The sequence below is a fragment of the Drosophila elegans genome, unplaced genomic scaffold (assembly GCF_018152505.1).
Source record: "Drosophila elegans isolate 14027-0461.03 unplaced genomic scaffold, ASM1815250v1 contig_476, whole genome shotgun sequence".
Taxonomy (NCBI): domain Eukaryota; kingdom Metazoa; phylum Arthropoda; class Insecta; order Diptera; family Drosophilidae; genus Drosophila; species Drosophila elegans.
Window position 1 is genome coordinate 24,652,648 of NW_024545863.1, and position 17,914 is coordinate 24,670,561.

At 36.9% G+C, this 17,914-nt stretch overlaps 1 protein-coding gene across 2 annotated transcripts in view; it reads right to left on the bottom strand.

Moving 5' to 3' along the window:
- LOC108136842 (heparan-sulfate 6-O-sulfotransferase 2) overlaps positions 1-17,438 on the bottom strand; it is a 78,582-nt gene extending 61,144 nt beyond the window's left edge. Inside the window, exons 1-2 of one of the 2 annotated variants that reach the window (XM_017258263.2) lie at positions 17,081-17,438; positions 15,326-15,709 (exon numbers count right to left, since the gene is read on the bottom strand). In XM_017258263.2, the coding sequence (XP_017113752.1) occupies positions 15,326-15,511 (186 nt within the window). In that variant the 5' untranslated portion in view covers positions 15,512-15,709; positions 17,081-17,438. Of the gene's footprint in view, positions 1-15,325; positions 15,710-17,065 lie in introns of both variants that reach the window. The other variant, XM_017258264.2, reaches the window with a different exon arrangement.
- Between the last annotated feature and the right edge of the window lie 476 nt (positions 17,439-17,914).

Genomic DNA, 17,914 nt, shown 5'->3' on the forward strand with positions numbered 1-17,914 from the left:
ATATTATTTATAATTAAATTGATATAAGTTTTCAATTTGCTAGTGCGTATTATTGTGTGTCTTCTATGGAATGGGAATATTTCCATATTGAAATAAAACTCGCCTAATTTATTTATAAATAATATCCTTACTTTATGTTTAAACATGTTATTATGTGAGGGAACTCTTAGGGAAGGTTTTGTATTAAGATCAGATTAGCAAACACAAGTTAACAAATTTTATTATCAGCCAATTCTATTTTAGTATGCAATTTATACTTGAACATACAAAAAATTATTCCGAATACATTTTAAAACGACAGTTATATCGCAGTTCTTATCGACAACTATCTGATAATTGCTGAACGCCATTAAGCATTTTCGTTTGAGTTTGTGCACCAATTTGCACATTTATTGACTTCATAATTTACGAGCCGTCTAATTAACCCAGCTCGCAACTAAAATTTGCACCCGAAAAGAATGTAAATAAGCCGCAATTATGCTTGCTGCTAATTGAAGCAAAAAGCCGAGGAGCAGACGCAGTTTTCGAGGGAATATTAAAGCCCTATGCGGAAACTGTGGCGCATTGTAAAGTAGGTAAATAACCGGCACACATACACACACAGGCCATGAATATTCGTGGGCCATTATAACAATTACTTGCACTTGCCCCTCCGTTGGCATGGCCCCAAAAAAATAAAAATGTGGACTACAGAAATTAACCAAAAAGTGGGAGAAAAAGAGTGAAGAGTGAAAAAGTGAGTGAGGCAAGTCAAACACTCGAATGTTGGGGCAAGGCGAAGGCGAAGGCGCTAAAAACCCGAACACACTTTTGTGGGTAATGGGCTTTGGCAAAGACTGCCTGTCGTCCCAATTTCCCGCCCTCCCATTTTCCGTACCATGGAGCGTATGTGTAATATCGTGCGGTGCAAGTGCATGTTGACTTTGGCTCCCAGTGTGTGAGTGTGAACAAGCAACAATATACATATAGACATATGCACTGACCTACATCGAAGCCTCAGTTGATGCCCGCATTTCCTACAAGCGTATTTTCCTTACGCAATTCCTTTTTCCCCATTTTGTTGTCGAGTGCCTTTCTTTTATTTGGAATTTTCCAGTCCGATGGAGGTCAGGGTAAAATGAAAAACCGAACCAAAAAAACAAATTGCAAACCTCAACGAGTATTTAGTTAATGGAAATTATTAAAAATGGAAACTCTCGCACCAATAACTCAGGCGAACGGATGGAGCTTATGATGCAACTGCAATTTGTTTTTCCTTTTCACAAGCTTTCCACGTTTTTCACTGCCGGATTCACTGACTTGTAACAAAAAGGATGAATTTTTTATTGCCACCATAAAATGAAAGAGGGATAATATTGAAAACGAGTTTAATTTTCGCTCAAATATTTGTGTTTTTGGGTAATTCTTTTTTTTTTTTTGATGCTAGGCAAATATGGATACAAAAATGTTTATGTTCGAACTTTCTATTTATTTATTTATTTATTATTTTGAAAGTTTGCTATCAGCAAAAAATTTAACTAAATTATATCGGTTTATAGTCGCTTAAGTTAAAATCAGTTTATAATGGGTACGTAAAAGTACTAGCCAGCTACTAGAATGTTTAATCTTCCTGAAACTTAATTTACAGATTCCAAAATTCATTGGCATGTAATAAAATTTGACATTTGAGTGCAAAAGTCTAAAACCAGGCTTAAAAGCTGTCTTAGATTATCCCACATTGATACAATCTGGTGGCAGAATTCCGCCTAAATAGTATCTTTGCCATGAATGGCAGTTAACATTTTTGTTGCTGCCTCTGCTCCAACCAACTAAATTAGCCACATAGCACAGTCATGGCCTATCCGAGGCTATCGTGAACATATTTTAGCCGAAATTACTTAGAATATTTTCGTGTCTGCCTCGCCATGAAATGAAGCCCAGTGATTGCCATCAAAGGGATTGCAGATAGAAAATTTTTGGGCCTGACAAAGACTGGAGGACTGAAAATGAACATTTTGAACATTTTTCGAGGCAATAGCTGTTTTTTTTTCGATGGCGTCGTCTGTGTGGCTGTCGTAAACCAGGCGTAGGCTATTAATTTTATCACCGGGCCAGGTAGAAAAGTCCAGGACCAAAATCGGGCTGCCGCATGCCGTTTTGCAGGCTTCCGGATGGGGTGGGTAATTTTAATAAAATTTTCGTACTCGAAGCGTGGAGCTAAAGCTTTTCATAATGTATTTTTTATGCTGATTCAATGTTTTCTTCATTTCTTTCGGTTTTTTGGCTTGTGAGTGAGTGGCCCAGATTGAAGCTAGGCGTGGCGTTAAATTAAAGGGGACCAGGGCACCAGAAATTGTTCTAGGCTTATGTGCCGCAGACAATTTGTGTTAAATCTTATCAATCGTCGGGGGAGAACAACTTAAAGCATAAATCTCTTTTAGCTTTTTCAGAGATACATACTTCCACCGACCGGAAAAAGTTATGAATATTGATAAGGTCGAGAAAGGTTAACCAAGCCTTGACGGCCCTCTGTTTCATAATAAAACGTCCTGCCAAGATTGAGTTTTCGCCCCATTTGGGATTACACAGCCACAGCTGCCGACCCAATCTTATCTTAGGCTGAAAATTGCTTTTAATATTCAGTCGTAGAAAATTAGTTTTATGTGCGATGCGTTTCTAAAAGGTGAAAGGTGAACGGAACCACTGTTTTCCTGGTAATGAAACGCAGCCGTTGGAAAAGGTGGGTCGTGCAAACAAATTACTAGCTCTCGTATGGGTTAATTGAATTGCCCCACTGACAATGACACGTGTGCCACGAATTTTTGGGAATGTGAGTCAAGTTCCCTGAAAGGGCATTATGTTGAGTTTAGCGATTAAGAAGGTTAAATGTTGCTTCTCAATTCTAAATATTTTAATTAGATTTAAAGGCTGTTAGGTGCTGGTATAGTAGAATTTTAAAATATATGTGATCCATTTTAAGGTTTTGTTGGTTTGTTTTTGTGTTCTCTTCCTTAATGTAGTCTTAATTTTAGTGACGAAATTAATTAATATATTTGAATTTGCGACTGTACCATGCTGTCTTTAAGTCAGCAAATAAAAATAAATGGTCCTATAATTTTCAAAGTTACTTTACTTAATCGAGCTTTAGTAGCTTGAACTATTAAACGATACCAATAAAAATTTGTGAAAACATTGTGAACTATGCCAAACACTCAATTGCGCCAAGCTGCGAACAGTAACTCCACTTGGTAATTACTTGGATCCATTTCAGACTTCGCCGCGTCTAAACAATTGGAGTCGTCAGCTGAAGCAACTGCAGCTGCACTTCAACACTTCGCAGGCATGCAAATAATAAAGAACTAAGAAGAACTGGACAGGGAAAACGAAGGGAAGAAAAACGGGAGGAAAAAGCAAACAAACATAAAGAACAATTACAGAAAAGCTTATCGGCAATTAAGGAAACGCGCCCCACGGAAGCCGCCTTGCAAATGCAAATTGTGGAAATGCAAACTCTTTTATTCTTGCCCCAGGTCAGTTCAGTTGAGTGAAGTGTAGACTTGAGGAGCTCTAATCACTTGCTGGCCATTAATTGTTGTACAAAATTACTCCATCAACATGCAACACATGCGATAATTGTTGCAGTTTTTATGCAATTTAACGCACAGCGCAACTTTTCAATTGTTGGCGACAATTTGCAGCTTTGTGGTGTAATTTATTCAACGTTAACGGGCGGTGAAAAGCGGCAAAACGGGGAGTTATGATGTGACATGACTGCTGGCAATTTGAATTAAGTGTAGTTAATGTTGACAAACGTCGTCTGTCCGGCCTGAGAACAATGTTTCCCACACCGCCCCATCACTCGAAGTTCACTGGGGCGACTCGGTTGGGACAAATGCGTTCCATGCGTATATATATCATTCACATCCACCCGAAACCCCTATATCTCTAACCCCTTGGATCCCGCAGCAAGCAGCCATCAAGATGGGGACATGCTGAAGTGGCATTTGCCCCGAGCAGACAGCCAAACATGATTGATGGGTAGTCCGGACGACGAGAGCGAGATTAAGATAATGGACATTTGTATTATATAATTTCCCAGTCCTCACGATCTGCGGGTTAAGTGAATTTGAAGAGGTACAAGTATAACTATATAAATTGAATAAATATTAATAAAGTCAGTATAGTATAGAAGAAGTATGCTCAATAATAGTTGATTGATAGTAAGACAATTAAGGATCAGTATTCAGTTAAATATAGTTGTTTTAACAATGTGTTACATTTCAGTTTATATTTGGACTATTCCCAATCAAACAAGTAAAGTTTTAAAATAAATTTAATTAATGACACCAATTACATCATAGCCTTTGTGGTGTAATAATATGCAACTTGTCTTTCACACGGACCACTTTGAGTTTATAGTCCACAGCCACTTCCATTGCTTCAATTACCTCCACTTCATTAGAGATTAAGTTCAATTTAAGGATGGCTATCAAAGAACGTCCAGCGTAGTAAACGAATATATTAATTTGCAGTACAGAATGAAATCTTCTAGTTTTGTTTGTTTTTGAATATATATAATATAGGAATAAATATACATATCTTAACTATTAGCATTAAGCAACACAAACAATTACTCAGTGAAATTTTAAAAGTTTTGGTCTATGCTTTCCTTCTAGTTTACTCTGAACAACAAGACACGCTCTAATACTTTTTAAGGGAAGTTGTATACGACCCTTTCGGCCCTGGGCGATGATGGATAAAAAGAAATCGATATTTCCTTCCTGATTCGACACCTTTTCGTTGTCATTGTGGCAGCTGATGTCCTTCTTGGTTGCACTTTCAGGTAGATGTACTCCACACACACAATTGTCCAGCACAAACACAGGATATCGCCACAAAGAAGGTCCGGGGAAATCAATAGAAACAAAGCCTAAGCCCGGGCAGAGTGTGTGGGTGTGAGGGTTTGTGTGCAAGGGTCTAGTGGGGACTGCAAACAATGGCCACGTACCACAGGACACTAGCAGAGGCAGATCTTATCTGAACTCAGGCCAGGCGTAAGGGAACGGAAAAGAACGTGTTAATAGATATTAGGCTGATTGTTTGTTGTCCATGTTCCGAGGACAGGAAACCTGGGCGTGACTTCAATGCCTAAATACTGTTTTCAATTCCACCGAAATTTTCAAAGCCCAATAACCTGTAGATTTTTTTTTTTGTTAATCAAAGTTGTTAATTTTATTATACATTTCCGTATGTCACTGGCATACGTAATTTCTTGGTTATGAATTCCAGAAAAGGGTCAGAACGATTTAAGTTTCGGTTGGGCCAGAATTTATAATGTTCCATTGCCTGCGAGTATTTCGATAGTTACCAATTGGGTATGGGTATTTCAAATCCGCGTCTTAAATGGAGTTCCTCTTGAAACCCGTTGTCTATTTTCGTAGCCCACAAAAGTGCATTGACATTGCCACATTGCTAAATTCATTGGCAGCCCATGCCAATTTTAATTCCTTCTTTTTTTGCCTTTGTTATTGCGTTGCCTCATTTCTTTTTTTTATTTTTTTGTTGCTTTACTGAACCCGCATTCGTTTAGCTCTCAAGTGACGACAAACGACCGAATGCCAAATGCCAGGCCGTAGTCGGAGTCATTGGAGTCAGCTTCACTCTTCGTTCCACTAAACTGCCTCAAATGCCGCGTGACGCATAGAGACGATTTAATTCTTCTGCCCCTCGTTCAAATACTCTCTCAAATGGTACATTTATTAGTCTGAAGGAACTACGCAGGCATACGGAAACCATCTAAATAATGATATGGTTTTTAATTATTCATATCAGTTTGGCTTGGAAATGTTTGATCTAAATCCTAATTTGGTTACGCAAAATATGAATAGCGGAATTAATCTTTTCCTTGAGCAGAAAACATCTGTCTAAAAATAAATTAAAACTATAAGCAAAAATCTCTCGTAAAATGTAAAAATTGTTGTTTAGCGTGTCTGAATTCGTGGTTGCCTGGCAAAACTTTCTTTTTTGCCTTGGTTTTTGTAATATTTTACATATTTTGCATGTCTCCTGCGGGGCCTCAACGCCTCGTTGGCCGCCCATTTGTCCAGCTCTCCGTCTCCTTCGTTCCCCGTCGCCTGACCCCATCCCACTGCCATTTCCATTTCCATCTCCATTTCCATCTCCATTTCCAGTTCCAGTTCCAGTAACCCCAGTACGCATTTTAAACTGCAGCAACAAACACAGCGGAATTGCATTCATATTCATGTGACAATTTGCATGGGATACAATGAGGCCATAATATGAGTAGAAGTCACCACAGAACTTTTTTTCTATGCTGAAAAAGCATTTTTCTCTAATTTATGTTCCCATTTAAAAGGAAAGAATAGAATGGGCAAAGTTTTTGGCAACAACACAATAATTGCTTGTGGCAGATTATGAATAAACTCGCTTGTTTAAGAATCATAAGAATTTATGATTAAGAAAAATTAAGTTGAAAGATAACCAACAACAAGAATTTTAATTATGCCAGCGAGTTAAACAATAACATAAGATTGTTAAGTTAAGTAGAAAACTTTTCAATTTTTTTTATTTTTACATAACCTTATACATAATACTTTTTATATGCTCATTTTCAAATAAATAAAACTATTTTCTAATTCCCATTACCTGTAACTGCATTACATTACTAACCATGAAACATACCCATAACTATAATGTATTCTTCAGTAGAAAAGGAAAAATAAGAGAATAAAGAATAAGCAATACATAAAGACGGAGAGAGGCTGCTTCCGTTTGGTCTCAATTGCATTTCTGTGTTCTCATGTGCGGTCCATGTTCGGTTTTGGGTCGGTTTCCCTTGCCACTGATTTTGTCAACATATGTTCAACATAATCACAAACAAGCCAGGGTATTACTTTAACACAAACATCATCGAAGGAGAAAAGAAAAATCCGAGAGTGGGAACCGAAATTCAATTTGCTGCATTTGGAATTTAATTCGAGGAGATTCGATGACTTGAATGGATTCTCCTTTATTTTGTGTAGTGTTTTTTGTTTTCTTTTTGTTCTCGAGCACTTGAGCGGCTTATGCTAAATAGGCAAACACATTTTTGTAACAATTCCGGCAGCCAGTCGCTCGAAAGTCTGGTGAATGTGTGGCATCTCGAATCTGTCTAAGTGGCCATTCGTTATGGGGCGTTGAAAGTTGGCTGCACTTTTTGAAGATGCGATGATGAATGGTTTGAGGCAGTGGCAGACGGCATCTGCTGATGGCCTGTCGGTCAAGATGAAAAGATGAGTGGCAAATGCTATTGAACTATAACAGATAGCCAGATTTAGGGACGGGAATTTCTTGGGATCCCTTAATGGGTTGCGCCTATAAATACACTTGTGCTTCGGTATCTATCTGGGGAATCGTTTGATATTTCCATATAAATAGCCTTCGCTTCATACTATTGACATTTGCACCGCTCCCTCAAAGTCCTCGGTCAGCCCGATTTCTTGAGGCAATTTACGACTTCCGTGAAGCACTTTCAGTGGCCAGTATGCAATCGGCATTCACGGAGTGCCTCCGATTTAAATATACAAATCCTCAGACATTCACCTAAACGTCTAGAAGCCTGCCTGTGCGTGTTTGGTATGCAGTTCATGTCTCGGATGTCTGCATTGATGGAAATTGCAAGAAGTATCCAATGCGGCAGAAGAGATATACAGTCGCAACTTCCTGGACTAAACCTCATTCCGTGATAATCTCGGCAGCCTTAACTTCAGTAAACGTTCATAGTTTCTTCACAAACAATTTCAATTATGTCATATTTCTGAATGGAGTTAGATAAATAAATTCTATAAAATCTTTAATAAGATTGGGTCACAGGGTTATGTCATTGGAGTTTTAACAAGAACTTTTTATGATTCATATTCTTAGTTTTAAACAACAAATCTATTATTTCCGATTTTTTTGGTGCGTCCGTTTGAAGTTTTACTGTATTTTCAAACATATCACAAACAATTCTCGCACTCTGAAAATATGAGTTTAGGGGAGGGCATTGGGTTAAGAAAAAAGTGGGGTGAGCTGAGATGAAATGGGGTGTGGTGGCGGTGATGGAAACCCACTCAAAATCTGTTTGGGAGGTCCAAGAAGCTAATCTGATTTATCAGTCTGAAAATAGATTTGTGCGAAAAGGAAATCCAAAGAGGATAAGGAAGAGATATTGCAATGAAGACGAATGTTAAATATTGAAGCGGAATAAGTGGCTTTATGATTGAACGTAAAATGCAACTGAAGCAGCATTTGAAAATATGAATACAGGATATCTCGGCACTATTAACACCAAGAAATGCACTCACTCATAATTAAAACTCTTATCTTGGCACCTACCCTTTGCACACCGCGACTAATTAAATTACTCCAAGACTTCAGACACAATACTGTCATTAATTTCAGCTAATTTGTTTTGCCCTCTCCCAAGCCACACCCAATTAATCACCTACAGAAACCCTTCATAAATCAAAAAGAAAAAAACCCCATTAAGGATATCCATATTACTTACGAGTATATACGAAGTATGTCTTGAGTTCAAGTGCTGGGAAACATCAAAAACATGTTTCGGTCAATGGCAATTTCTTCTTTTACTTCTACTATTTTTTTCACTTTGCTTGTCGCTTCCACTTGAGCAATTAATACGTGAGCAAACTGAAAAATATGTCAGGGATGTGGTGGAGTGGGTGCTACTGAGGGGGTGTCGTATAGAAAGAGAAGTAGCGTCTTAGTCAAGTGCAAAACAATGTTCAAGTGTTGTATTGTTACCAAAAAAATAAAGAAGAAAGAACGAGTGTCCCGACTCGTAATTACCCATTATTTATTGCACACTCGCAAAGCAAACTATATAAAAAATCTATTTGGTAAGAGACAGGTCGAAAAATAATCATTGTAAAGTGGGGCTGTCAGAGTAGATACTTAAAAAACATTAGACCATTTGATTTATATATTAAGAAAATCGGTATGGATTTTGTAATACTCTGCCTTTAAAAACTGATCAAATAAGTAATAAAAAAAAAAACAAAAAATTAAACGCTTTTTTTAAGACACAAGAGACATTGCCAAGGAACGCTAAGAACAAATTTTTTTGTTGAGTGTATTGCAGCACAGATTCTTATAACCCCAAAACGTAGTGGGCACCAAGCCGATGAAACCATCATAACATTTGGAGTGTGCAAAAACTTCAGATTGTTTCTCATCTTTGGGCTTCTGTTTCCAACGTCTGCCAATGGATTATTTTTATCACAGCTCACAAATCCCCCACATAAAGAACGAAACGAAGAAGTTAAACCAGAAACGGGGAGAAACATAGATAGAAACCATAAAGCGAAACATTTTGCAATTGCGAAACCCAAACACGCCTCTCACATTGTCACACAACTTGATCTATTTATGTATATGTATAATGTGTATATGGGGAAGACAATAACAATGATTGTAATTATCACTGTCATTATGGCGATGACGATGATTGAGTTTAGTGTGTAGAATGAAATATGTATAAAGCATTTCCACGCAGAATAATGAATTGTTGGTTTTTCTTTTTTGCAATGCGGCGGTGTCGATGTACTTAGAAAAGTATAGCATTGTCGAAAATCTGCTCATATTTCAGTCAACCAAGCGGAAATCCTTTATGCCCCAACGCTCAGTCATCACCCCCAGCCCCCTTTAACAACCCAAACCTTCCCCCTCGCTTTTATAATAAATACTAACGGTTTTGCCCGGCTTTTCCAGCCAACTCACATTTTTGCAGCTCGTTAAATAGGCGACAGTCGAGAGCAAAGTTCCATCTCTTTCCCGCTTTTAGACACTCTGCATTCATTGTTAGTCCGTAGACTTTTTAGTTGCTTGGGTTGGGTTGCATTGTGTGAAAAAGTTTTAATTGGATGCTTATTACACAAATTTGCTCGTTTTCTTTTCTGCTCTACACTTTTTTTTTTTTTGTTGGCAATGGTATTTGTTAGTTAGAAGCCAATTGGGCAGAAAAAAATTAAAAAGTAAGTGAGTTTGAATGTTTTATTGAGGTCAATAAAGTCGTAGAAAATGTGTGTAAAACATCGTTTACTAAACAAGCAATGTGTTTCATTGCAAATGCAAATTGTAAACAGTTAATAAGAAAACATTAAATGTTCATGTTCATTTAAAATCACATTACTCTAACAAAGAAGATTTTACATTGCCTTTACCATACAGAAAATGCTAAGAGCCTCACATTTTTGGGATATTTTAAGCCATAAGCTCACAAAAGTTTGACTTACATTTCATTGTACCATGAATTTCTGCACCAAAATGATAATTCACCTTGTCTGCTTCCCTAACGCCCGAACTGCATAATGCTGAGCCCAAAATAATCCAATTAGCCAGGACTTAAATGCACATGCTGCTGCAATGACGAAATGATTCCAATTAGTACTACAAAACGCTAATTGCATTTTACAAAACGTTAGAATTGAATTTCTAATTGCCAATTGCTGCGGCACAATGATTTTGCACATAAATGAATAATTTAAAATGAATTCTGAAACGCCAAGAGTGGAAAAACAGACGATTGTAAATGCCGGCGGCGCACATCTGTTACCACCACTGATGACCATTCAAAACAAATTCGCCAAAATTGTACGTTTCCATTCAAACAAATCAATATGCAGTTGAAGTAATCACAAAATTTAGATTTATTTCGATCTCTGACGGCATGAATGGGAATTTAAGAAAAATATATGGAATTTAAAAGACCAAACAGTTATGATTATCACGCTGAATGTAATCGTTTGATCCGCCTTGATGAACATCCCTAAAGGCTTAAAAAATTATATACATCGGCAAGTCTCCTATCTACCTGCATTGCATTTTAAGATCATAAACGGCTATCAGTTTACAGTGCTTTCAAAACATCATGCAGACCCGGCTTCAGGGACTCAATAAAAAACACAGAACATGAATATAGATAATGACTTTTTAACACCCTTCATAGTGTTTTAATAATGTTTTTAAAATTTGTTTTTTATTTAAAAGTGAAATAGAAAGAATTCTACTAAAAAAAAATAGATGCATTTTTTTTTAATTTTAAAATAGTCACTTAAACCTAATATTCCTTACAAACACCTCACCCGAACACATACACCAAAATAAAAGTTGCCGAGACAAAAACAAAACCTGTTTCTCAAAAGGGGAGAAAAAGGGAGAACGCAAGCTGGGCTATCAAAAATCTTTTATCGCAAAGAAAAGCTAAACCAGTCAACGGGTTTTTATTTCGGTCGTTTGTTGTTGGCTAATTTGTCCAGCGGTTTCGATATTCAAGACGTTGGCATCCTTAGAGCTCTGTTTTTGGATGGAAAGAGAACCGATATCTGAGCATCTATTTGCAGGCTGACCATTATTTTGATCTTTTGCGCACGAATTAACTTCAAACAGGCGTGAATAATGCCCTGCTGATCTTTTGTCTTTTGCTTTTCGGTAATCTGGAAATTCATTTGCCCCACAGAGGCCACATTAAAGTGCCGCCTGACACACTTCCCCCTGGATTCTGCCCTTCGACAAGTTTTATGACATGTGCGGTTTGAGTTATGACCGGCTCTTGCTTTTTTGCGGCATGTATGGTGCTTGAATTTCTTTATTCCCCTCCCTTTCCGCACATATTTCTGATGGCTGATAGTTTAATTGGTCTGGACTTTATGTGCTTTGCGGTTTTTTTGTTTGCCCTCGTCTTATTTCTTGGCTGCTTTTGTGCTTTTTTTCGACTGTAGCTACTGGTCTTTGACTCGAGCGTAATGAAGACGTCACAGGCATATTAATGCTAATTGATTATGCCAAAGTTCCTGAAATTGTTATGTAGCCTCTGAAACTTATCTTGATCATGCAGCAAAAACAATTAAGGGAATTCTCCAGCGGTTTATGGGTGTTTGACACAAAGACCGCTGAAAATTATAAGGAAAGCCCACGTTAAATGCGAGACACACCGTTTAAAAACGATAAATTTCGTACACCGAAGTACTAAATCACACAATAAATCGTTTACACGCTAGCAAACAAAGAGTTAAAGGTAATTGAGACATTTAAGTCGCAGCAGGGTCTCAATTTCCCCAAAGAGATTTTAAGTCTCTTGTAGCTTTATAAATCTTGTGGTGCATTTCTGAAATGTTCATTGACAAATCTGATAAAGCATTGTACGAAATTTCCTATAAAAATCTGTATAAACCCATAAATCCCACACTCAATTAAATTGATTAACGCTGCCATAAAAAGACGACAATAAAATGCAGGCAACAAACAAATCTTTTTCTAATAAAACGCATAAACAAAAACCAAACATGTATTCATGGAGTTAACTTTTTATGCCCCAAAAGCTGAAGCCAAAGTTTTGGCACGATCTAGCCGGTAACGACAAGTGTTTTGCAGTTTTAATAGAGACATAAAAACAGTAATAAATACAGGAATTTCATACACTGTTCAATGCCCTGTAATTTGGTAAATACACCAACCCCACAAAAAAGTTATACAAAACGCATAGATATGTGGAAAAGGCGCCATAAAAACTAAAAACAAAACATTTTCATTGTGGATTGCGGGCAATGGTATACATTTCGAAATACAATTGGCCAGACAACACCGAAAAACTCATAAATAGTTTTCATTTCATTAGCTACGTTTTGTAAATTGGTCAGAAATTCAGGCAACCACTGCAACAAATATGAAAACTGAATATGCAACCGTACAGAAATAATAAACATTGGTTTTGTTTATTCAATCAGGTCAACCAAAGAGGCAAAGAAGAATACATAAACAAAAACACACACCTGTAAATGAACTTTGGACCCTATTCGAATATGGAGTAAACAATTACAGATCGGACGTCACAACAATCACAAAATCCACAATTTATATACAACTCAAACAACTCGAGCCACTCGAATAGCGGCATTTAATTAATGACTTTTTGTGAAGACTAAATAAATATTCAGTGATTTAAAATTCGCATAAATTTAAATAAATAAAAACAAATTAGAAAAAAAAACAAAATTAAAACAAGAGCTGCTGGTAGTTAAACAAAAACTTAAGAACTGAATATGCATAGTAAAAGTCAACGATTTTGTTTGTGTTTAAGTGCCCGATTGTGCTTACACATTTGTGGCTACCTTAGACCGGGTTAAGGAATTGGGAATATGAGTGGTGTTCCAAGTTTTCACATTTATTTGCATTTTTAAAGTGCTAGAGACTATCGAATTCATAGCAGCCATTTAAAGTTGTGTAAGATAACAAAAGGTTGGAAAGAGATAAAATAGAATAAGAATAAGTCTACCTTTGGTAAGTATTCATAAATTTACAGAGAGAGCTACTAATCGAACTTAAGTAAAATAATCAAATATCTAATTAATTTATAATATAAAATTATCACAAACAAGCCAATCTCTATTTAATTTTATTGTATTTGAAATTCCAGTCATCATGAAAATTCACTTTTAGGCGTAATTGTTGCTTAAGACGTCTTTTATCAGAAAGGTCCACATTTTATAGAAATAAAAAATATAAATTAAGAATTAGACAATCATACAAAAACTTCCCTATCTTACAGTAGTAATATTACTGACTTAATGATCTGAAAAAGGCAGTAATTGCAACCGAAATTCCCCAAGGCAGGACAATTAAAAATCGTTGGTAATTAATCAGACAAAGTACCAAGAGTTCAAGTATTTTGGGAATAAAATACTTCCACATCAACTCTCCGATAAGCAGAGACCGAGTAATTTATGTTCAACTTGGCCCATTAAGAATACAAATCTGAGTACTCCAGCAATGGGCCGCCCTCGCATCCGAAATAATAGAATAATCTATCTATTTTCCGTTGGACACGCAACGCATGAGTCTCATTTTCATGTTTGGCTTTTGCCACACTGTTCATTTAAGCATGTTTTTCTGTTATGGCGCGTACAACTAATTAAGCTATTTTTAAAGAAGGCGAATTTTCCAACGCACGCACAGGGCATCGGCAGATGGGCGTGGTCACGCCCTGCTCGTCGCTGTGTCTGGCAAGATCGCGTGAGGAAAATATAAGAGAGGCAGCTGCGCTCAATTAATGTCATTTTGCTCGCTATTTCAATTTGAAAAATATTTCATATATACTGCAAGCTGACTTGCGAATTGCCAAAACTAAATTAGTTGTATCTATAGAATACACATATACAAAATATCTACATCATAAAAACACAGACACATGACATTGAACTCATTCTAAAAGCCCCTCCCACTTGATTTTGTTTTCGGTTTTTAATTTAGTGCTTGTTTAAATAAAGATCGGCAAAATAAAATTGAAACATTTTTCAACAGCCACATATATAGAATTTTTGAGCAGAATTTTTTGGGGCTGCATTTGGAAATTTATAACCTCCTTTAACAAATTTATCGAGGCTATTATTAGACATGACTGGCACGAGCTGGATTAATTGTTAAATCCACATCTCCACGGCAATATTCATACCGCACTATGCCGAAGTTGAGTTAATTCTGTCTGGCTTGAGTTTATGTCTCCCCAGGGTGGAATTTAATGCGCTATTTTGCCTCCATTGTAAGTTCTCGGCTTGGTTTTTATGGCCAACGAATGCACTTTACACCTAGGCCATAAAATCATTCATTAAAACGGGGAAGACGCCTTATTAGTCCAACAGATTAGACAAATTTCAATCAAGTGCGTGCGCCAATGATTTACGGGCTAGACGGAAAGTGAAGAGTGACCTAAATAGGACAATTTAAAACAGTTCTGTATATTTAATATTAGATGCATTTAATAAAGGGCGTGTGTTGTAGATTTATGAAATCAAAAGCAAGCGCAATGGTTTTATATAACAATACAGATTTCCCAATTAAAAACGAAAATCTCATTCTGGGCGAACTTCTTTCACACATTTGAGTAAACCATTTTTAAAATCCGAAGGCGCCAACCGAAAGGTTGTAAACAAAACATTTTGTTTTGTCTAATTAAAGCTCACAAATTAGATAAACAGTGAGAAATATTCTGTATTATAAAGATGCTTGTAATCCGCTGGGAAACAATTCGACGTGTATTTATAGTGCGAATAAATCCGAACCTCGAGCTAATAAATTTATTGATGTGCTGTAGACAAACAAGTTTCGTCACCAAAAAAAATAAATGGTAGCCTCAATAAAAAACCCACAAAACGGCAAATATAAATTATGAAATTCAGCATTCTGCCAATGGGTGCCTAATTTGCATTGGCGCCAAGGAGCAGAAAAAAAACAAGGGATAAGTAATTTATGGTCATCGCAATGAGAATTAATTAGGGGCTTTGGGGCTTACCTGATCTTGACAAAAGTATCCGAATCCAATGATGCCGGCGATGGCCAGAAAAAGACAAAATACAATGATTGTTCGTATTTTGGAGCGCGGTTCCATTTTCTTGATTTCATAAACTCCACTGGGTAGCAATAAGGCAAAATCACTATCGACTTGAACAGATACGTTCTTATGCATATCCACGGGCATGTTCCATTCCCTGGCCTCCACCTAATCGCACCAGACCATCAAAGGTCCACCCGAACCCACAACCTGCCGCGAATCGGAGGCGAGGCCAACTCAATCATACTGCAGTCGTTGCCCGATAAGAATGCTGAAAATGGGAACACCCTCGCCCATCATAGTCAGCGCGGAAGTGGGTTTCCTTGTCCCAAGTTTTCCAGTAAACTGCAAGTAGAGCGAGTGGAAAATGGTTAATGTGAGTTTTTGGAAGCTCTTAAATTATTAGCACCCTAATTCCGGCTAGTTACCACTTGACCGGGCAGATAAGGGGGTCTGTCAAACTGTCTAGCTCTTATCGGAGCACTTACTTCGAAAGTGAAAGCTTTTCAAAGAGAACATAAACAATTCAAAGGAATTTAGTTATAGTCTTGACTGATAAGACGTTCCTAATTTATTAGTTTAAATAAGATTCTTATTTCTTATTTCACGGAAATAAAATTGAAATTTAAAAATCTTTCGCTATTTTAACCCATAGGTTAAAATTGCAGACATGGCGTGAAATTTCTGCTTGTGCATTAAAAAATGATCTTTATTTGTGTGGGAAATCTTGAAATAGATTGCACAAGCAACTGCGATCTGCGAAATATATAGCATTAAGATAAAACACATAAATCAGAAATGCATGGCGGAAGAGTAGGATGTACAAATGAGAAAAAAAAACAAACGAATTCTGTAGACTCTAACCTAAATCATATATAGACTAAAGTTGACTGCGTTAAAATTAAAAAAAATTAAAAAGCTGATAATAAAGGTTTTTATTAAATTATAAATAATAAACACAATCTATACATTGAGCACACTTTGTTTTATTGATTTACTTATATAACAATTGGTGACTCTTTATCAATTATAGAAATCCCAATGTTATTGTAACAATTATATATATTAAAACAAATTGTAAAAGTTATAATGTCTTTCAGTTAGGTTTGTTTTGTATGTTGGACTTCACACCTGAGGACTAATAGTTAAGCACCCACTTCAACAGGAAGTGTATTTAAATGTAGTAAAATCCAACTAGCCGGCAATCGGTAGTCAGTGTGACGCCCAAACCGCTGCTGCTGCTGTTTTAAATGTAGGCGCTTTAATTTTGCCAAGATCGCAATTGTTGTAAACAAATGGCAAGAGTTGCTTATTGGAAACATGGAAAAAAAGCGGGGGAACCAGACAAAAAAACGCAGATGTGGCGAAACATGTTGCCAGGCAACAATAACAAACGATGTGGACACATGGCCATTCAATTCACTTCGCTGTACTCTAAACTACTCTTAAAACATTGCTAATTGACTAACTAAATTATCAGTTTCAGCCATGCAGTGACGTCAGTGCAAAGAGCATAATTATATTAATAGAACCAAACGATTTTGCAACATCGCAATACAAAAATACTAACAAAGAGGAACAATAAAAACAGAGAGATGGCAATCGAAAGAGAGAGGGAGCGTGCAACCAGACAGAGCGAGATGGAAAACAACAGCTGTTTTGCTGTCCAACAACCAAATTGGCCAAATTGAAGAAATTTACCCAGATTTCACTCACTTTTCACTGGCCAACTGGCGTGTTTGTTGACTTTTCACAATTATCGCGGCGTCACACGTTTATTTATTTACACATCTCTGCGTTTAAGGCGCTCGCACGTCCGTTTAGCGGGCTTTCCGCTTTGTGCCACCCTTTCGGAGACGGCCACCAAAAAAAGCCCGCAATTTGCTCTTGTGTCTGTTTGCAACGCGCCTAACGATCGTTTTTCATGCACTTTGCACTGTTCACCAGCTATTGTTTGGTAATTGGTCACTTTTTAAGCGTTTTGCGTGAGTTTTTTACGAATTTCTTAGATAACAGAACGCGAAGCCAACGGCCAACGTCCGTTTTCTTCAAAATCGGCGAATGAACTAAACAAAACGGAACTGCACAAGTTGGACCTCTGAAACAGCTGACGGGGCTGCCAGACTAATCGGGTAGGTGAAATGAACAAAGCAAATCTGCGCATGCTGGACAGCTGACAGGGCTGCCATACGGTTCCCGTTCTTCGTGGTGGAAAGGGGTGCCAGCTCCAATTTAAACAATTAATTAATTAATTATTAAAAAAAACACTTTTAATGCAAACAGAAAAATATTATTAACCTCCATTAAAAATTTGTTAAATATTTATTTTACTTATATATAAAAATGTTCTTTTTAATATAATAAAGTGATAAATTCCGCAAAAAATTAAGTTATAAAATAAAATTGAATACTAACCCTACCACAAATTAGAAACTGTATATGTATATTAGATTTTTTAAAAGTCATACGTAACAAATACAACACAATTTTAAAGACTCAATTTAACTTTTTGTATTAAGCCAACTAGACAGCCCTATTCGATGCCCACGA